This window comes from Anopheles merus, chromosome X (genome assembly GCF_017562075.2).
Source record: "Anopheles merus strain MAF chromosome X, AmerM5.1, whole genome shotgun sequence".
NCBI lineage: Eukaryota > Metazoa > Arthropoda > Insecta > Diptera > Culicidae > Anopheles > Anopheles merus.
This window is the reverse complement of record NC_054081.1, coordinates 4,883,144-4,905,662: the sequence shown is the minus strand read 5'-3', so window position 1 is coordinate 4,905,662 and position 22,519 is coordinate 4,883,144. Positions and strand designations below refer to the sequence as shown.

Sequence of the window (22,519 nt, the reverse complement as noted above, 5' to 3'; positions counted from 1 at the left end):
TTTTTCATTTTTAAAACATTTGGTCCCACCACCCGGAGGGGGAAATCCGAAGCGATGGAAATGGACAATTTCGCTCGAGCTTTAATTGTTTTGCTGTAGATTGATTTTCTAATTTATGCATTATGGAAGCAAGACAACACCAGCGTTGGCGCTCGAACTCCGTGCAATTTCCGCCTCGTTCGTCACACAAAAACACACATACAAATAGATCACACTGCTGTGACAATACGGTTGGGAGTGTATTTGTGTGTATATGTGTGAGGGAGAGAGAAAGATCGACAGCGCAATAAAGGAGGAAATGAAATTAAAAGCATATATTTTTAACTAACGCCATGCCACGGTACAAAGATTGTTAGTCTTCCAAAGGCGGCTCCGGTCGCTGGAATTGCAAGGGGAAAAGAGTATAAACAGCAGAGGGGAAGGGTTGGAGGGGAGGGGTGGGGTTTGAAAGAAGGAAATTATATCTACTGTATTGCTGCTAACTCTGCTGTACTTGTTACGTGGATTTCGCCCTGTACGCCTTTCGGTGCATAATTCTCGCACCCAACTTACCGCTCTCACCGTCTTCGCCACTGCTCATTGTCTGTTTCTGTGCTGGTGAAGGTGTGTGTGTGTGTGTGCCGATTCTATTGCCTAATAGAAGCGGGCCACGTTACGTTTGAGGTTAGGCTTTGTTGGGCAAGACAGGCGGACAAGCAGGGGAGGGAGGCGGTTTGTAGGTTACGACGCCGTTGCAGCACAATGCCAACGACGGCCGGTTCCTACTTCCGGAGTGCGAAAATGTGCATTGTAAGTGTGCAGCAGGCTCTCACGCATGCTTTAACACAAACACCCCCACACAGACATACACAGAGAGTGACGGAGTGAAGGAATGAAGGTTTCGAAGTATCCGAGCGAGTGGCCGGAATTGTAGGTCAGCTTTATCGCTGATTTTTAAAACGGCTGGAGCAGTGGAATGTGCCTTGCTCTGGTAGCAAACATATTATCCACTGGTTTCGTTTCAAACTGTTCGTGATGTTCCATAAAACGTGGCTATCGGTAATGATTTACTTTAATTCGTGCGAATGACGTATTGCTACTTCTAACGACATGGAATCTCCGTAAAATGCTAGAATCCTTCGAATCAGAACAGTAATTAATGCTCCAACCGGAGAGCGGCTGGATAGCCGCACGGATAAACGATTGGTCTCGTACGCTGTAGGTCGCATGATCGATTCTCATACCGGAGGGAACACAAATGCTGTTAAAAATAAAACTAAATGATTAATTGTTAATAGATTTTTGTGACAGTAAGACAGATGTTCGAAACCACACATACAACACAACACGTTAGCACAAAAAAGGTATGAAATTGTATGGTAAAAAAGGTGAAAAATAGTATAATAAATGACACTCTACAACACGAGGAAACATTCAATAAATAGAAAACAACGAAACTTCATCGTTCGAATCGAGACCTCTCTTTCCACAACATTTACGTTTTTTTACCTAATTAGGTGAAAGTGTTTATAAACTATCTTTAACAAAAAGAAAAAAGGGAAAACTATAACGATAAAATAACAGTAGTTTTATTAGTTATTTTTTATTGCCTACGTTTCCGTCTACAAGGTCTACTACTAACGTTTATTTTTTATTTGTTATCCCATTTTATTGTCCATTGCAATAGTTTTTACTTGCTTTAATTGCCAATCAGGCTCAATTCTACCGAATGGTGGATGCTAATTCACCATTTCCTCAGAAATAGATACTCCCGTACCGAATGAACGACAGACCGACGCGGTGAGTTTCCAATTTCTCGCTGCATTAACAGCCAGCAGCCCGCTTCTTGAGGGGCGACCGAGCGGGGTGGGGTAAAATACGGAGAAAGAAAGGCAACAAAGAGGCGCACCATTCATCATCATGCGATTAAAGATTGCTGTCTGATTTGGGAAGCAGAAAGATTACTTACCTTCGCTGCCAATCCCTTTACTCTTTCTCTCTGTGCACTGTGTTTGCGAAGGCTGTGTCGGGGCACATCGTTGTCCTGTAGTTTTGTCCTGTGTTTACAGGTTTTTCCAGGGGTTCTCATAGTTGTGGTACACTTATTTGACTCTTTTTTATGTGGAGTGAACTTCAAATGATGAAAATTGGACTGTATGGCACCCTTTTTAAACAGCTCCTTCGAAATTCCTATTGGATTTGTCAAACCAGGGTGCTAAATAGTTAAATTCCCATTACATTAGGTTTATTTCATGCAAGAAAGAGCCAAGAAAGTGTCCCAGTCGTCGGCGATCGTCGATTGTTTGACTCCAATATGCAAAAGTTGGAATTACCTTCATGTAATATTTTAAAAACAATCGTCGGTCACGCCTGTGCTTTCAATTAAGCGCTTGCCGTACTAGTTCCTGCTCATTCAGAACGGAGGTACATCTGGGCTCAGGTTTAGTTTTTCCGCAGAAAAAAAAAGAGATTTTGAGGCAGAGCCTCTTTTTAAAAAGCAAACAGAGCGAAATGTAAACTAACTGCTCATTCTCAAATGTCACGATAATAGTACCGGGAGTTTGGAAATAAAAATAAAATTCCTACAAACGATGTCCTTCCCAAGAAATGGCTTTTGGGTGGAAATTTGGAGCGAAAAATGCACATTCATACATACGCCTGATAGAACGATACGTTTGAAGCGCCTACACAAATTACGCTGGAAAAGACAGCTTGAATAAATAACATTTAGGAAAGTAGCAAAAAGGCAGGATGGCCCCCGGCGGGAAAGCGCACATTTCATATCAAATTAGTAACACATACTTTACAATCAAATGCAAAACCAATATCATCGAATTGCGCTGATCTAATCAGGCGTGTAGCGGCAAACGGGGTGACGCATTTTCGCAAAGTTTGACGAAACACACACCGCACACGCTGGGCGCTAATTTAATCACAATAAATGTCAATCGCCGCTGCCCGCCGGCCTGCTAACTGCAACGTTTCAACGCGCTGCAACTGCAAATGCAAATCGTAAATGCAGGATTAGCGCCCGCGCCCCAAGCTTTTTGTGTGTGTGTGTGTGTTTTTTTTCATCTCCCTTTGCTGTCCACCGAACAGCTTTATCGCTCCGGAACAAGGTGCTGAAAACAAAGGCTGGGAGGGGTGGGAAAAAATAGGAGGCACACGTCGTTTGCGGTCGTAAAAAAGTTTTCCTGACGCCTCGCGCGTGGAGGGCGCCATAAAAAAAAAGAAACCCCGTGCCCCGTCGTTCACTGTTTGTGATGGGACAAGTTTTGCTGTGTTTTGCTAATTTAATGTTTGCATGCGAGACGAAGCGGATGAATGGGATTACTGGAACGGAATGATTGAGATGCTTTTACTACTAGTACTGCTCCCTGCTACCCCAACGCCCCCGTCCCGGGTGACCTTTTGCGATGCGCTTTGAGTTTGGTCCAGCGCTCCAGCGTGACAACAAGAATGACACCATTGCCCATCATTCATCGGTTTAATCGGGAATAGGGAATCCCATGCCCTTTAACCCCTCTTAAGCGGATGAGATCATTGCAATTGTTTTATACGCACTGCGAAACGCGCACAGACTGTGCTAGAATCACTATTTCGCAAAGATCTTCACACCATTTTCTAAGAGTTCTATTTTGCCCTGGACAGAGGAGGGTTTCGATCCGATCCGCAGCAGACTCTCCACTTATCAGTGCTCAGTTCAACCGCGCACACGGGTCCAGCAGCGGTCCCCGTTTTCCCCGTGTGTCCATTTTCGCTAGTTTTGTCCCACTTTTGGCTAGTAGCTTTCTATTATGCGTAAAAGTTGCGCACGCCACACAACAGCATCACGATGTGGGTCAGGCAGCATCGGCGCACGGCTGGGGCGAGAGCAGAGCGCACCACACAGCGCGAGTGATGTGCAACACACTCTGAAAATGCACATTCAGCTCACTGTGTCTGTGTGTGTGTGCAAATGGTTCTTATCGCAGCAGAAGAAGGTTGTTAAAGTTTATAGTGTTGTGTGCTCTTCTTCACTGCCTTTTTGATTGCAACCGTTAAACTAGATTACACGGTTTTAGAATAAGGCCGATCGGCGGGGACACACTCAGAGTACAAAAGACCATCGGCTAGTGTTGCTGTTGATTGGTGATTGGACATTTATAAACTGAAACTGATGTGATTTTATAATGATGTGAATATAAAGAAAGGTTGGTAGTCCAGTATATCGTATAAGTTTAGCTGTATGACAAACCAAGTCATGTAATATAGGAAATAAGGTAATACCATCAATCAATATCAATGGGTATAAATTTCCGCAGAGAAAAAGGTCCCCACCAGCTCATGTTGCCATTTTCCATCCGAGATTAGAACTAGATACTGGCGCGCCGCTGCCTGTCTGCACACGTAGACCTACCAATTGAACCATCGAGCCCGCTCGGTACGCGTAGCGCTGGAAGCGTACATCAAGCACGATGCGTTTAGTATCGAATCCCTAGCGCGCCATACACGCGCTCACTAGCAATCGAAATCGATAACGAAACGATTTTAAGATAACATTCCCAGGCAAAGCAATAGCCAGGGCAGCAGAGAAGCATATACTGCATATCTTTATAGTCGCACAGCGTTTCCGATACGGGCTGGAGGGAGAGCACTGCTTGCTGCTTCTTCTCCGGGCTCGCTCTCCTCCCTGTCTCGCTCCTCCTAATGTTTATTGCTGGTTTGTTTGTTCCGATGATGCTATCAGTCGAGCACCGCAAGCACTGGAAGAATCGTTGTAGAACAATCCACACGAAAACGCAAACACCAACGTTATCGTTACAAGTGAGCCCGCACAGGAACCGTTGCGTGTGCGCTAGTTGCTATCGTTCCCGATATGCTGCCGCCTGTTTTTTTCGACCTGGTACGATCCTGCCTTCCGTTTGCTCTAATCCCAGAACTGTCCACACACACACACACATAGATCTGCTTCTTCTCCTTCTAAAGGTGCCTTCTTTTTGCTCTAACCGCAAAATCGAACCACTGGGGCTGTACCGGAAGGTTTGGTTGCTGGTAGCGGGAAGCGTAATTAAAAATTTAAATAACACCAATCTAATCTTTTTTGTCCCACGCACACACGCACACGAAAACAGGGCGATATCTTATCAAAGCGGATAGCCAAATCCTCTCAAGATATGAAACAGAAACAGTACAGTGGTAGTAAGCGAAACATAATAATAACGCAATCGCTTGTGCTTTTAGTGTTTGGCTTTTTCGTGAAACAGGGCACCAAGAAAAAAAAGAAATAAAGAAAAGTTGTGCGCACTTTACTACTCTGGATAACCCTGCTGCTCCCAATTTCCCCAACCCCTCCTATTTTGTGTTTGTTGTGCCCTCCTTTCTCCTCCCAACTGCCCCTTTTACCTTCCCAAACCTTGCCGAGCAGCGCGCTCGATAATCAAGAGAAAAAGTGCTGCTCGCTGCTGATAACTTTGTATCAGTTTCGTTCTTCCGATACACACATGTTACATTATTACTTGCTTTTGCTATGTTCTGCGAAAGGTTTCTGTGTTTGTGTGTGTGTGTGTGTGTGTGTGTGTGTGTGTGTGTGTTTGGACAACTCGCTCGACACACGGAGAGAAGCTGACAGACACGACCTTTTGCTTATCCAGAAGAGATGAGAAAAAAACGGAATCGAATCCTTTTTTATTACAGCGAACCGTCTATCGTCTATTTCTGATCATTCGGTTGTCGTACATCAGCGTATCGATTTGTGTTTTTTTTTTTTATCGCAGCAAATATGGTGGCACTCTTTCAATTTCACAGTTGGTGCTCTGTTCTAGACAAAATGAAGTAGGATAGAATGGAACGTACAAGTTTTTTTGTGAAGCTGACTCAAACCTTATCATTTGAAATGAATATTTTTGTTACTCGAAATGATCTTGCTTATTCTAGAAGTATCACAACTTCACGAGTTTTTTTTTGTACCTCCAATCAGTATAGAAAATCTTAAAATCGTCATCATTTTATAATGTTTAAGGTAAAGCATCAGAAGAAAATTGTTTATTAATGTTTGTCCATCGGAAAAAAAACCTTCAACTTGAACCTCCAAATTCAGTTCCGTGTATAAAAAACAATCTCTATCAAACATAAGCAAGAATTAATATGTTTCAATTAAAACCTTTTTCAAACACTTCATCCAAACCGTTCCGTCCCATTGCCGTATCTACTGTGCTTCACCTCTCCCAACAGTGTGCAAACTTATGTTCATCCCTAAACAAGTTCCTTATCACCCTTTTTTTGCCTGCTTGCTTGTATATTTAGTTTGTTGTTCCCTTCGGCTTCTTAAGCACACAGATAAGGGCGCATTAACGTAGAACATTTCCTTAATAACAGCGGCAAGCGCGACGCACGACGGTGGTGTGCGCCCCTGTCTGTCGCTGCCGTTCAGAGTTACGCCGTCCATATTACGGGTTCCGTGTCCTTCCGTCTTATCGAGCCGGGGGATATACTATTCGTCAGTCGGCTGTATCGGCGCGTTGTTCGCTGCTCTCCGGTACGTTGCAATTTGTTTCCATGAATTAACAAAAAAAAAAACACAATCCAGTTGGGAAACCCTTTTTAAAACTCATTTCTAATTAGAAAGAACACATTGGGGCATCACAGTGCCTGGAGGGTGTGGAAGCTTGTAGTAGTTTATGGGCTCATAGAGTAACGTTCACAGACCCACACACACACACGCATTATTATTTACATTTAGCCTTCGAGAATCGGTGTGATAAGACTCGCACAGAGAGAGAGAGAGAGACAGAGGGAGAGAAGTTGTGTTACAATATTGACAGAACGCTCGCGGAAGAACCCAGGCGACGACCCATTTGTGTCGCCAATACGATAGCTATTTGAGGGCAAATATAGCATGTCTGTGGCTCTGTGTGTGTGTGTGTGTGGGGAATTGCTGCAGCAATGCTCCACGGTGGTGGTGCGTCACTATTTTAGTGGCAAGCAAGAAGGTACCGAATGCTCCTGTGTGGACTCCCTGTAGGACATTGGAAATTGAGAATTCTTCTCGGGCTGTCAGGCTCGGGGTGTCGCGTCAACTTCGCACGAGAATCGCCATCTTTCGCGCAGCGGATTCGAACGTGTGCTTCTCGAATCCAGCGTCGTCGCAATACAAGGTCGCAGAAAAACCAGAACATCGTCAGATACAGAAACCAAGAAAGACACACACATACACACACATACACAGACATATTTATGTTTCTTTGCGATGGTGGAGGGGGGACATCGCCGTTTGTGGTTGGGTTTCTTGTTATCCACATACATATCGGTTCGTCGAAACATGATTGACCTCATTTGTGAGCTGTGCTGGTTTTATGTTGGGCTGGAGAGACAAATAGAAGGGAGGAGGGGAGAAAGATCGTGAGAGAGAGAGAGAGAGAGGCAAAGAGAAGGTTGGTTGAGAGGGAGCAGTGAGGGCAGGAAAATGATATTCTCACCACTGTGTGTACCAATGAGTTTTCCACCACCAGCATCAGTTCCCTCTCTCTTTCTCTCTCTCTCTTTCTCCTTCACTGTGTTACCCCAGTTTTCTTGCAGAAGGTTGCGCGGCGGCGCTGGAACTGGTGGGAGGAATTGCATTTATGCATGCTGCAGCCATCACCTCCGCCCCCTCCGTGTGCAGCAGCATACTTCTTCGGCCACAACATACTGGCCACTTTGTTTTGCGACCGTTTTTTCCCTACCCACCCTAAAAACCCTCCATCCACCCACACACACACACATGTGAAGCATAAACTTGCGGAAACGGGCTTGCAGAAAGGGGGGGGGGCGTTGGAGTTGGACCTTTGGACCCGCCACGGTATTGTTGGCTTTGGTGTGGTGTGTGGCTTTGCTTGGCATTAGTTTGCCGTGACACAATGGGCGGTTACACTATTGTTCTTGCGTGGCAATTCGTGCAACAAATACACACACACATGCACTCATATGTTGCCTGTCTCCTTCCCTGTTTTTACGTCGGCCCTTAACCCAAGGTTAGCGGAGAGAGAGAGAGAACAACATGGGTTTGCATAAATATTTATTTGTATTATTTCACGTTCGGTTTAAAGCAACAACAAAAAAACGAACGGACAAAAGCACAGCGGAGGGGGAAAGATGTGTGGAAGGGAAAAGAGAGCAGGGGGGAGGCGGAGGCAGGGGGGAAGAAATAAAGATACAATCATATTACAGTTGGGCTGGAAATCATAAAAATGTTTTCACATCACCGGGCGAACCCCAATTGGCAAGGGCCGGTAGAGAGGGAGGGGATGGGAGCTGCGAGCTCGACGAAAGACGAGAGAATGAGCTCGTTTTCTGTTTGTTTTCTGTGCAGCAGCAGCAGCAGCAACTGTTGCTGCTTGTTTTGCTTTTAATCATGTCCAGTTTTCTTCTGCTGCTTCTTTGCGCTCTCGGGCCGTCTTACCTTCATTAAACCGATTCCTCCCCTCCGAAGCTGTGTTGTGTAAGTGGCGCGCGCTCCCCTCCATGCACTTTACGAAACCTTTTTCAACCCCCCTCCATTTCAAGTGTTAACAAGCTGAACAAGCTGTGCTAAAAAAAATGATTTCGGGATATACCAGCAAACCCTACTGTGTGGGTGGGAGCAAAAACTGGGAAGTGATTAGCGCTTAGGGTTTTGGAATTAATTTCATTGCGAGTTCCGAGGCCCTCCCTCCCGAGAAAACTGCAAAATGCTGGAAAAAAAAACAAAAGCAAAACCCCATCAACACAACAACAAGACTGTTTGTGTGCCGGTGCTGCTGCTGCATTAGCAATTCATTGCATGTAATCAAACGGTAAATCATCAATCAGCTACAAGCTAACCGTTCCACCATCGCCACCTTTTGGTGCGCTGTGCGTTGATTTAATTGTGGTGAGTATTGAAAATCGGATGAGGATGGGAGAGAAAGGAAAGCTGTTTTTTACAGATGTGCGAAGAGGAGTCGGTTCCGTCGATAGAGTTGTAAAGTTTGAGCAGAATAGAAATCGGGTTTCGCTGCGTTTTTAGCACCCAGAAAATGAACAAATGTACCGGTGGTTGCATAACTGTGGGCGCTTCAGGTACGGCAGCTTGATTGAAGGGTTGTTCTGCACGCCAATTTGGCACATTCCGGCCACTCTCGCTGTGTGGTGTGGTCATATTGTGAACGCAATTTTTGATGTTTTCGTTAAACTGTCAAATTGACACATTTTTATTTACGCTAATCAATTGTGTGTAGCGCCAATTGAGCGCCTGAATGTATGCATTATAAGTTGATGCTATATCTTATCTTTTTTGTATGTGTTTCTTTTTAAATAAATTTAATTATACAGATCAAAGCCTGTATTTATTAATGATGGGTATAATTGGGGAAAAAAACAAAGACGACTCCGATCTGACTCCGAAAATGACTCCGGCAAACCTAACGGAAAGGAAGGCAAATTCGCCCAGCATTATCCAGAGACGTTTGGAATCGTCTGGAGTCATCCGAAGTCGTTCGGAGTCATCCGGAGTTGTCTGGACGATTCTGGAGTTGTCTGGATGACTCCGGACGACTTCGGATGACTACGGACGACTTCGGATGACTCCGGACAACTTCGAACAACTTCGGATGACTCCGACTCCAGACAACGCTGACCGCATCCGGACAACTCCGGATGACTTCAGACGACTCCCTATGACTCCGGACGACTCTTTCTGACTTCGGACGACTTCGACTCCAGACAACTCCGGACGATTTCGGACGACTCCGGACGACTCCGCGTGACTTCGCACGACCCATCCTCCGTCCTACTCCGGACCACTTCGGATGATGCCGACTCCAGACAACTCAGGCCGCTTCCGCTTCAGACGACTCTTTCTGACTTTGGACGACTTCGACCCCAGACGACTCTGTGCGACTCCGGACGACTCTGCGCGACTCTGGGCAACTCCGGACGACCCAGCGTCCGTCCTACTCCGGACGACCCAGCGTCCGTCCTACTCTGGACGACTTTGGATGATTCCGACTCCAGACAACTCAGGCTGACTCAGGCCGACCCCGGACGACTTCGGACGATTCCGACTCCAGACAACTCAGGCCGGCTCAGGCCGACCCCGGACGACTACGGACGACTCCGGACAACTTCGGATGACTCCGTCTCCAAACAACACAGGCCGCTTCCGGGCGACTCCGGATGACTTCAGACGACTCTGGATGACTCTGAACTGAACTAGTTGTTCCGATTTTGTCGGAGTCTGACGACTTCGGATGACTTCGGACGGAACTAGTCCGGAATTAGGAATAGAGCTAAAACTAACCGGAGTAGGATCAGAGTCGTGGATGAGCTCCAGAGAATACACTATTAGTCTATGTGGGGTATAAATCCAAGATCTTTGTATTAGTTAAAAAATGAGCTGTACAACGAGCTGTATCCTTCATGTACCTTGATGCAGGTAGCAAATGTTGTTTGCCTAAAGTTAGGCTTTTTTTTGTGAGAAGCCTAACGGGAGACCAATGTCAAACTGTTTGCATAACGTCAGGCGGGGACAGTTGATTAGGGCATCAAACGTTTCCGGAGCCTTACAAAGCTTCGAGGCTTCGTTACTTCCTGGCATTAAAACAAACCCCATATCAACCAATACGAAGGTGGCAATCGTGGGTGGTACGCCAACTGCATCAACTATATCACACTAAGGTGTGCAACTGAGGTGTGTTTTGTAGTTGTTCTTCGAGTTCTCGTGAAATGTACATGTGCCGGAACAGCATTGTCTTTTCTGCTGCTGCTTATCGAGGTAATGATGTTGCTTGTTACGGTGCAACCGTAGCAACCGGCGCCGCCGGTGCCTTTATTGCCCATCTAACCGCCGCACCACCGCAAAGACGTAACAATATTACGCCCCGGGCTTTGCACTTTATCATCATCCCTTTACCGCACTGCCGCACCCGCCTTATCACAGCGGATTTTCCCTCTGGTGTTTGTTTGTTTCTTCTGGTTTTGTTTTCGCATCGCACTGCACTTGTTATGCGCGCACCGCCCCGCTTTCCGCGTTGAGCATGGCACCAACACAGAAAAGTGCACAGCCGGTGTAACGCTTTGTTATTATCTGAAGTTGATTGTTTTGCGTTAATACGATCCGCGGCGTGACTAGTTTACTCGTATCCTGGGCGCTCGAGGTCTTGGGCGGGTGGAAAACGGCTGCCCGTGCGACACAACGATTCGAATTTTAATCTATTTGCTACCTCGCCCTGTTCTCGGGCGCAGGATTTTATGTCTTATTTCATTCCGTCTGGTTCGGTCTCCACCCGATCCGCGTGCGCACAGGTGTAAATGGTTGAGCTGTGTTTTTTCCAATAAAATCTCGTGCGGATGTTTTATTGTGACGAATCTGGCGACGTCGACACGACTCAAATAATAATAAAAAAAGCATGAATGCGTTTGATGAAAAGCAAAGATGATGGATGCTGTGACCTACTTTACGCCAGCAATGTTCTCAAAAATAGCAACCGAAAAAAACCCACGAACCGCCGCTACAGAACGGTGTGAGAGTTGGCGTCCTCCCGCGCGGTAAATGCTTTTAGTGTAAAAAAAGGTAACAACAGACCTTTCTCGTTTTCAAAAAAGTTTTGGGACGTTGTCGGTTTCATTTCCAGCGTGCGTAACACTTAGGCCGAGCGATCCATACATCCCCCACACTGTGCGGGATAAAAACGGCTCCTGCTACGCACCTGAAGTGCATTGAGCTCACCCCCATCAGGTCCACCAACACGAAGAATCAATCGCAACCAGCAGCGTTGTTGGTTGATGAAAAATCTTTCCAACGAAGGAAAACATAAAGTGCAACCGTCCTGTCGAGTGCTGCACACACGCCCATTTCCCGGGGATTTAGCAAAACTCTTGGCGGAGAGGATTTCCCGTTCTGCACCTCTCGCTGATCCAGCGCGTTTGCATCGGTGGGTCGTAAAAGTGCTGCAAACGCGCGGTCCAATAGACCGTGCTGCATCCTTTCCTGCCCGTCGTCTCGCTAGCGGTGCATTTCATTCGGCTGCTCTGCCCCGACGACAAGATGATGTCGTCTTTTACTGCCGTCTTATTGCGCTGCGCCTCTGCGAGAAGCGTCAGCGAGTTGCGGGCGGGGCAGCGCAGGTATCCTTTGTTGTCCCCTGCTCGACCTCGGCATGATCCCGGGGTCTTGGCGGTGAGATGTGAAGGTCAGCTATTGGAGCGACACGGAGCGATGTCCATGTCCGTTCGCATCAGCGGACAAACACGTGGAAGCAGCAAGCAGGAGAGAGCCCGCGAGACGATTGCTGTCGTAAAAACTTTACTCGCTTCGCTATAGTTTCGCGCATAAAAAGCGGGAACAAAGCGCACGCTGGCGAGCGCGAGAAATGGCGCAAGCGAGGAAGGAAGGAAGGAAGAAGAATGTATCATTAAAATAATAATAATAAAAAAAGAGCTTGCATCGCATTTCATTGCCCTGTGTTCGCTTTTTTATTAGGACGACCCAGGCTGGAGGAAAACGTTAAGTGTCCGTTTATGCTTTCATTCTGAAGCGGAGTGTTTTTCCCCCTCTTTTTTTGCTGTTTTTTTATTGTTCCTCCTGCTCCTCACTTCCAGCCCGTCGTGCTAAATGGCACCAGCTGACCCGTTCGGTCGTTCAATGTTCAATTAAAATTAGCACAAGATTAAAATTCAATTGCCCGAGCGCGAACCGGGGAGATTGGGGATTAATAAGCGCGGCGAGGCTGCAGTCGCTGCCCGTTACCTGGTGGGGTGGCAAGATGACGGAAGAATTTAAGTGCGTACACCCGGGAGGGTGGGTGACATTTTCATAAGGATGAATTATCGCGCTGCTTACAGCTTAACGCAGCATATTAACGTACTATTAACCTGCCTAGTAGGGCCCGGGCAAACAAACAGATGAAGAAAAACAAACGTCAATCGTGTTTGCCAATGCCCAAGTGCCCACATTGCATCAGTCCCAGGATCGGTGGCGGTGGATACCGAAACAACATACATTTAGTGGAGATACAAAAACAGGGGACGGGGAAAAAACATTAACTAAACGGGGCGGACCTGGGAGGGTGGTGCGCAGCTGGAAGGCTCCAGCTTCGGTTGACGCGCTCCAGCTGCGGCCGTCATTTGCGCACAGCCCTATTTGCATAAACCTCTAATGCACACACCTCATTAACCTTTTGTGTTTGCATTTGCCCACCAACTCGTTGCAGACGTTTCACACACCGTCGTTCGGCGACGACGAGTTCGACATACAGTCGATGAACAGCCACCTGCAGCACCAGCAACCGCAGCAGCAGCAGCAGCAACAACACCATCAGCAGCAGCATCCCCAGCAGCAGCAGCAGCAGCAGCAGCAGTATCAGATGCACAGCAGCACCCAGCAGCAATCCGGCCATATGGTGGGCCTGCTGCAGGACCAGCAGCAGTCCGGCTACGGCCAATGGCACCAAGATATGAACCATCACAGGTAAGGAACCAGGAACAACCGATTACTCACTACTTGTAATATTCCAAATATATTGAAGTTCACGTTGGGACATCTCCAAGATATTTTGGATTGAAAAGAACAACAAGTATTCTTTCATGATTTTTATCTTACGGAGGTTTCTCCAGTAATTGGGATAAGTAAGCCCATGCAGTTCAGACATCAACTCCAAAGAGTTGATATATGTAGTTCTAGGAATTGGAACATCTAGTTCATGAAGTTGACATATGACATACTGACATACTGTGGGTTTGATATGATATAGTCCAAGAAGGTAAGATGTCAAGTCCATAAACATCTTCAATGGTTAAGTTGTCAATACAAATCAGCAGTGATGTCGCGTCCAGAAGGTTGAGATAGCTCCCACAGTTGAGTTGTCAATTCTAAGGATTTCAGATATTGAATTCAAGAAGTTGTATCATCAAGCTCAGAGAGGCTATCCAAGGATTTGATATATCTAATAGAAGAAGTCGAAATGCTAATTCCAAAAAGTATAGAATTCCATGGTTTACAGAATTCTGGTTTAGTTACAGAAATACCCCTTGTCACACTTTCTGGTATAGCTTATTTCAAATCAACGAAGTGTTCGCAGTACATTATACTTGACCATTAACCGGCTTTGAATTTATATACTTCAGGAAGCAAGTCTCGTGGAATGGAAGCACTCTAATAACAACGAAATATTAAAATAAATAGCATATCTGGTTTTAAATAAATCATTTCCAAAGCCACCCAACTATCAGGCAATGTTCTCCATCACTCCCGCTACACAAAGGCACCAATAAATGGAGTTCCATCGATTCCCCATTCCGGGAATATTCGATTTCCAAGATGAATCCTTCGCTCGCCCGGGAGGGAAATGCGCGCCGGGCAAATAAAAAAAAAAGCACTACCATTGCAGTGCTGTAACTAGCAGCGATGCGTTCCGTTTGCAGCGTATGCAGATGGGGCTAGAGCTAATCACCGTGCTCGGATGGAAGTTTGGAATTAGTCGGAAATATTTCAGTTGTACGATTTCGGTTTGATTTTGAAATCGAAATGTTGATTGATCGAATTACCGGTCGCCCGGCAGTAGCGTCGAAAGCGAGCATTTTTGTAGTGAATAATTGCGTACGATGAAAGTTAATTATCAAACTCTACAGCCTGCAGCCTGTAGGCAATCCCACCATCTCACGGGCTGGCTGGTGATGCTGGATTGACAGCTAGGGGCGAGAATACAAAGAACCATTAATAATCTAATGCAACCATGCAGAATAATAAATTCGTCACTGTTTACCACCGTTCGGGTAGGGATGGGGCGAAGAAAAATGCGCTCAAACTTTTCGAGCGAAGTATTTTATGGAAATTGACAGAATGTATTTGGGAGAGGTTGGGAGCAGCCCTGGATTGGGGATTTTTTATATCTCTGCTGGTCGAACAAGTAGTGCGTCCAATAGATGAATGATATTGCGTCATTTCTGCAAGAGTGCATCCATTAATGTCACATGAAATTGCACTGAATCTGACGACGTCTAGCTAACGATCCCTGACAGCACAGCTTACGAGAACTTCCCACTGGTGAGGCGGTTTATTGTCAAGCTAAGTACAATTCGCTTTCTGCGGTACCAAGAACAGGTTCCGTTTAAAATCCAGCTTTTGCTTCCATAAACACATAAAAGGATGTGTCGATTATCTTACTCGATCCATCTTTCTTGCACCTCGGCCATGGCCAAAATGGACCGGGAATGCATAAAAAATAAATTAATCGCCCTGAACGCTGGCAATGCAGCCTGCTCGATTGGGTCGTGGTAGTAACCCAGCTGTCCAGTCCGGTGCATGTTTGCATCAAGGTTTCGTATAAAATTATATGCTAGTGGCATTTGTGCTATTGAGCCATTACATTTATAATCTGTGCCTGTAAAATTGGTACGTATTTTTTTTTCCTTATTTTTACAACCCAATTACTCCACCCGTCCAATCACATATGCAGGTCGCCAGTTATCTGCCTGTCGTCGGCGCGTGGTGCGTTAGCATTCGCGAAGTAATTTTGAGCTCATTAAGGATAAGATTGAGAATGATACCTTTTTTAAAGCTGAAAATAAAAGCTCTGTTAACTGCATGGCACTGTACGCCACACACCTGTCCTTTGCTGCGTGTTGCCATTTCCCGTCCAATTAGTAATCGAATTAATAATGCAGCTGGAACTGGTTTATTATGTTCCCGTTCTGTGTGCTTCCACTGTGCAGCAAACAGTTGAGGCTTGGCCGCTGGGCACTCCAATGCAAAACAGCTCATCCTTTTTGTTTAACAGCTTTCCTTCCTCCAGACAGTCTGCGGAATTGGTATTTCGTTAAAACATCCGGCCGTGTTGTGTGGTATAATTATGTCTTTCAAGTACGATACCCAAAAACCCGGTATATGATGGTGCATACTCATCATACGCTGTGACATTTTCTATTGTTTGATTTGCCTCCTAAATGGAATTACAACCAGACCTGAGTCGCAACAAATGTCATTTGCTTTACTAAATAAATCTCTTCAAGAGCAGCTTTTCCGTTTCTGCGGAAGGTTGTATGATTTTTTTGGGCTAGAAGGAGCTACCGGAACCGAATGACAGTGTGGAGATGAAATGCTTTCGATGATGATATGTTTCGGAAATTAAATCTTCATTCCTACGATGCGCTAGCGCACTTCTTTATTTAAGAAAAATGAGATTGCGTACCTGCAAAGTAGAGAGAGATTTGAACTGGAGACGCGTTTGTGTCATGCAACGACTGCTCGCGATGTCACTATCGAGTCAAGCTCTATACTGGGAGTTAATTGCGGTATAAAAGCCGCCTTTCGACTTGCAAACCGAAAAGACTATAATTTTTGTTTATTTGTGTTTTTCTCAATCACTAAACTACCAAAAAAAAAACATTTTTATCAAAAAAAAAATCAAAGAATAATGTAAATAACAACTTCAAATGATCGAATAATAGCTGTCCTCGACCTCTAGACTGTTCAGAAGCAGCTGATAAAATAATCAATACGCGTGTCAAATAATTATTTCGCATCCAACAGCAATCGCAACACCGTCAAACCCACCCTTGGGGAACACATTTTTCTATCCTCTCCCCCATTCCACCTCCCGCGAGAGGTGTCGGCCGGACCAGGCGACAATAATCAAAACAAACCCGAAGGGAGAGGGCGCGAAACGAAAAAAAAGGCGCGAAAACACACTTTCACTCTTCGCGTGACGTGCAGCAGGCGCAACAGACAACCAAAAAAAAAAAAAGAACAAAAATCGACCTTCCCTCCTTTTCCCCCCTCCCGGTTCGTGAGCTGACCTTGACTCCCGATACACAATTTTACCGCTATTGAGGGCGGGGGGCTCGTCGCAGGCAGCATCTTTCCAGACCCTTTATTCCAGCCGCACGCCCCGTGGCGTACTGCTCAGTAGTATTTTGCAAAACAAACCACACACACACACAAAACGGGCCGCGTGCTGCACCCCGTGGCGGTTTGAACCCTCTTCGCTTTCTCTCTCCTCATCCCAAAAAAAAAAACACAAAAAAGAACAACCAAGCGACAAATAATAAACCAACAGTGGGGAGAAACGAACCTAACAAAAAAAAATCTCCCCAAGCGGCGCGGCGCCGGCAACAACAACCGCACAACATCATCAGCGGTTTTTCAGCCAGCCCTTCTCCCCTTCCACCCGCCAGAATGTGCTTCCGCCGCACCCAACGGGCCCGGGGGTTGGGTGTCCGCGCGCGCGTAACGTTTATACCTGTTACGCTGTACCGTGTGCCTCCCATTCCCGCCTGCTGCCTGCAGAGTGTGTACGGGCGCCCAGCTGATCGCCCTGCGGGGTTGTTTTTTTCCCCCCCACGTTTCTTTCGGACGCTTCCACACTTTTGGCCGTCACCGCTTTAACCCTATTGCGTGGCATTTGTTCACCCTCTCTCTCTTTCTTTCTCACTCTCTCTCTCTCTCTCTCTCTCTCTCTCTCCCTCTTCTGCTTCCACAGCCCGTACACGCTACAGTCGCCGAACCAGCCGACCTACCATCAGCTGAACGCTAGTCCGAACAACAATCCCACGCTGCACGTGATGCAGCCGCCCCAGCAGTCCCCCTCGATGGTACCACCCGCCCAGCAGCAGCAGCAGCAGCAACAGCTGTCCCCCCAGCAGCAGCAGCAGCTCGTCGGCGGAAATGCGCTCAGCTTCATTGGGCGCTCGCCGCCGCAGAACGGGGTCGGCCAGGGCACGGAGAACGGCACCACCAGCGACGACAGCGACGACACGATTCCGGTAAGCGACGCGCCAGCATAAATAATTGCCCCCCACACACACACACACACACTGTGACGTACCTAGCGTTGACCCACTGCGTGTGTGCGGCGTGCGTTTGAGAACGAAAAAAAAAAAGGATTCGCGTCCCTTTTTTCCTTGGGAGCTCACGACGTCCCACCCCCTCGACGTACACGCCGCGACACCTTTTGGGACGAGCGATTTTTGATCGTTCGCTTCGTTCGCTCTTCACATACACCCACACACCCGCGCGGGCCCTCTTTTTTGGTGGGCGGGTGATTTGTATCCTCCCCCGTTTTTGCTGACCTTCTTGTTTTTTTTTCCTGTTCTCGTCCCATCAACAAAAAAAAACAGGCAAACTCCCTGAAGCGCCCATCGTCGGAACCGTCGTACGGGGAGGAGGCGCTCGTCGGGGCGGCCGGCATGAAGGCGTCGGCTGCGGCCGCGGCCGCTGCCGCCGCCGCTGCCGCCGCCGCCAAGAAGCCCAAGGTCACGAAGAAGAAGAAAAAACGGGATCCCAACGAGCCGCAGAAGTAAGTTCCGAAGCATAAGCGCCTGCTAGGCCCCTTTTGCGAAGCGCTTTTCCAGCTGATTGGCGGAGGGAAAGCAAACCCCCATAGAAAAGACACCTAAAGAAGAAAAAAAAAGAGAGACAAAAATTCGGACAGCAAATAGTTCTGTTTTTTGCATAAAGCGCAATTCTTTTTTTTGTTGTTGCTTTCCGTCTTTTTGGTGCTTTCTGTTTCGTTCTTCTGTGCGCTATATTTAGCCACAACCTTTACTAACCTTTGCTTCAACCCGCTCCTTCATCCTTCCGCCCAGGCCCGTCTCTGCCTATGCGCTGTTCTTCCGCGATACGCAGGCAGCTATCAAAGGCCAAAACCCGAACGCCTCGTTCGGGGAAGTTTCCAAAATCGTCGCCTCGATGTGGGACGTGCTAGCGACGGAGCATAAAAATGTAAGTATACGCGCACACACGCGCACCTAATAGTGTAGTTTGGTGGTGGTAGATAGTGGTGGTAGTGTAGGTGAAAGTGTGTGTCGCCATTCGAAGGAGAAAAAAAAACACACACACACACATATATCCAATATGCTTTTAAATTTCTAATCAACTCAACACCGCGTTTGTCTGTTACGTTTTTCACTTTTTGGTGTTTTACTTTCTGTTATGTTATGTCCTATTGTTAAACCCGATTTTCTGTTCCGGCTTAGCAACAGCAAGAGAGAAAGAATGGATGGATGGAGGAAACATGGGAGGCATGGGATTTGTTTCACCGCCGTCCCTCACAGCGAGAGTGGCAGCGGGCCACTAAATTTGTGTACTTTCCTTTCCTGCTTATTTGGATTGCTGATTGCCACATTACAAAACCATCGAAATTAGCTATTTAAAAAGAAAATGCTTTAACCCCTTTAACGGGACCAGACCCGGCCGTCGCGTACGTGCGGTAGGCGAAGCGCTTTTACCGCTCCTTAATTTTTATTACTCATTTGTTTTATGTGCTGCTGGCGTATTAATGGTGTAGGTTTTTTTTTCTTTCCTTGTTTCTTGCATCGTGCTTTTAGTTGTTTTTTTTTTTGTACATAACATGTTTTTTTTGTGGTACAGATCATCCTGTTTCCGCTCTTATCTCTCACATGGCTGATTTCTTAATTAACGATTAATCGCCTGAATGCGCATTGAACAGCTCGACGCTTCAGGTTTCCCTTTTGTTCTATTTTTTTTTTTTGTTCGTTTGGTGGTGCTTGCTCGAGGTCAATTGCTTTGTAACTGATCGGTAATGAACCGTAGCTCGTTGCGAGAGGTGGTTTAGTGTCGTGCCAACCACTTGGACTTTCACACTGCCGGTCGTCGGTTCAAATCTCGTACAAGTACATAGTATATACATCACAGCAAATTCATGAGGCATACAAACGAAGAAGGAAAAAACCATTAACAATAATATGTAGGAAGAAAACTTGACAAAACCTAAATAATTAATAAATTTAAAACACAAAAACTCCTCTAAAGCTTGTTTTGTCCATCTCAGATGAGAGAAATTTGAGGATAATAGAAAGCCTGAAAAGACATTAGTAATCAAAAATAGTTTATTTTTATTCTTTTATTACCTTTGTGCCATAGATTCATTTTAAAACTCAAAATCTCTCCGAAATGACAATGTTAAATGATTAAACAATGTTCAAAAGCACCGTAACATTGCTTACTTGGCCTAGAAAACATATTGTGCTGCTACTCGGTTATTTATTTCCAATTGCAACATCGCCTTTCGCCGTCCGCAAACGACATGCGAATAAATAATTTCTGACAATGTTATTCATCCACGCAATAAATCAACGAATGTGTTCGATCAATCGTGTTTCGCAACCAAAAACGCCATCTGTTTTTTGTTTGTTTTTTTTTCTGTCCTCGCCACCTCGCCCTGCTTTTACTTTTGGAAAGTTGCATTCGCCCTCCCCGGCTGCTCGCTAGAAGATCTAGAGTGCAGGCAAGCATTACGTTGCGCACACTATGTTCATGCGGACCGAAAAAAAACCACTCACATAACATCATGCCAAAAATGTTATCAGAGCGTCGAACTTGCTCCGCTTGTTTGGCTAAGGATAGGATAGTTAGTGTTTGTGGCGTCTTCTTTTTTCGTATGTTTCAAACACCCACACGCATAGAGCCACACAAACATTTCGCGCAGGGATTTCACTGTATCTCGTTTGATAGTATCTCGCAATCGCGGTCTTATCGTGGTCTCTTTCGTGGACCCTGACAGCAACAGCACCCGCTCCCTCCCACCAAACCCGAGGGGGCGGGAAGAATGCGCCTGAAAAGCAAAACAGCGGCAAACGGGTGCAAAAGCGGCACGGGGAAATGTTTTCAAGCAAATATTGATCTACCACTGAATTCGTGATACAAGAATTGCTTTCCTCCGCTGCGGATGGAACAGATTTCACCATTTGCCTGGCTCTCCTTTGCAGTGCGAGGGGAGGGGTAGGGGTAGGACGTGAAGCAGCTGGGGTGGAAGAATCCTTTTTGTAAAGAAATGAAATTCAATTGAATTTGCAATAATCTTCCCTCACAAGAGGTTCTCATTAGGGCGCAACAGTAAAGGTGAGGGCAAGGGCGCAGCAAGACGATGGAAACCTGGAGACGGACCGAGGGAGGGGGGGTGGGGGAGGGAATGGGGAAGACAGAGAGTACCACTTCTAATCATCTCTCTTCCATCTTGGACGCACGATGGTTGGTTCTGTTTCGGTCTGCTCTCCTTTTTTCTCCCTTTTCTTTTTCTATCTCTCTGGCTCTCTCGCTCTCTTTAAATTCCGAAGTTTGGAATCCGATTACGCTCCAAGAAGAAGGATCCCCTCGTGTGTAGCGTACACACACACACACACACACACCCTTCGCCATTCCCTTCCGGGCGGAGGAAGTCATAGTGCTCTCTATAGATCTCCCTTGCCCTCCGTTTGTCTTGTTTTTGCAGGGAAACAATAACATCGACACAGAGCGAAAATAAATCCTCCTTCGCACATTCCTCCATTCCATCCCGCCATGGAACAAAAAACCTTTCTCTTTCTCTCTCTCGCTCTCTCGGTCCTCAATCGATCGAATCATTAGGCAGATGTGGCACAGAAACAAACGAACCTTGCTTATCAGTTCGGGCGGCTTTCCCGCCCGTTGTATACAGTTGCTGTTTTAGCCGACGCACTGATAAGCGCGTCCGTGGTGCCATCCGCTCAGCGTGCAGGGTTTTTGTAGGACAACACCCCACGAGCGCGGGATCGAATCTAATGGCGCACCCGCCGCGTCGTGTGTGTGTTACTACTTCTCTAATTTTACTGTTACAGTTTTTACAGCGATATTCGGTTCGAATTCTTCTCTAGAGATGAGAGAAGAAAACACCATATTTTAGGTGTGTCGAGGACATTCTAGACGAGCACAAAAAAAGGCAAAAAAGAAGAAAACATGAAAGCTCTATTTGATCAAGTACACCTCTCTCCACCTCGCCCTTTATTCCCTGTTGTTGAATCGAGATGAATAATCGAGAACACAACCATATATGTGTGGAGAGGAGAAGTAGTAGTAGAGGCTTCAGGAAAACAAATGCTTTTTAAAAAGCAAAAAGCCAATAGAAAAGTAACGTTCGAAGCATAAACACTAACACACACACACACACACACACACACACACACACACACCACACACACGGAGAGCAGACGCGCTCGTATACAGAAAGATAACAAATAACCCAAAATGCACTCCCTTCCTCGGTGTGTCCCGCCTGCACTGCCTCTCCGGGGCTTTCCGATGATAACCATCGTCTTTGCTTTCGCAAAACAGCGCATGGGGACACTGGGGAGCGAAGTGTATGCAATTTTATTTGCTCTGCTCGTATGTCGTATCGCTATATAACATAACGAATTTCTCCCCCCCCCCGCCCCCCTGCCCATCCCCACCCACCAGTGTGTCCTTTTAGTGCACGTCCCTCTGCTCTGCCGGCTGCTCCTGGTTCTTTATGATGAGCTTTATATTGTGAAATTTTCGTTTAAACAACCGGCTCCTCGTGCGCTAGTCGGGAAAAAGTCTTACATCATGTTCGCTGGCGAAAACGAAACCGTCACTCTTTCTCTCTTGCTCTCTCTCTCTCTCTCTGTAAGGGGAGCAGGGAGGAGTTCGGGAGGAGCGCTTGGCTTTGCTTGTTCCACTCGTGCTCCTCCGTGCGGTGCGGCCGCGAGTAGAATGGGGACATGCGCGCGGGCACGGGCCACCATTTTACACATGTCTGCCCTTTCCATCACTGACTTTGTGTTGCGGGTGGGG

The 22,519-nt window shown here is 46.5% G+C and overlaps 1 protein-coding gene across 1 annotated transcript in view; it reads left to right on the top strand.

Annotated features, from left to right (window-relative positions):
* The window catches only part of LOC121589491 (alpha-protein kinase 1-like), a 51,194-nt gene that overhangs the window by 17,261 nt on the left and 11,414 nt on the right, over positions 1 to 22,519 (top strand). The window contains exons 3-6 of the mRNA XM_041908439.1: positions 13,167 to 13,423; positions 17,433 to 17,715; positions 18,070 to 18,248; positions 18,538 to 18,685. Coding sequence (XP_041764373.1) covers positions 13,167 to 13,423; positions 17,433 to 17,715; positions 18,070 to 18,248; positions 18,538 to 18,685 — 867 coding nt within the window. The remainder of the gene's footprint in view (positions 1 to 13,166; positions 13,424 to 17,432; positions 17,716 to 18,069; positions 18,249 to 18,537; positions 18,686 to 22,519) is intronic.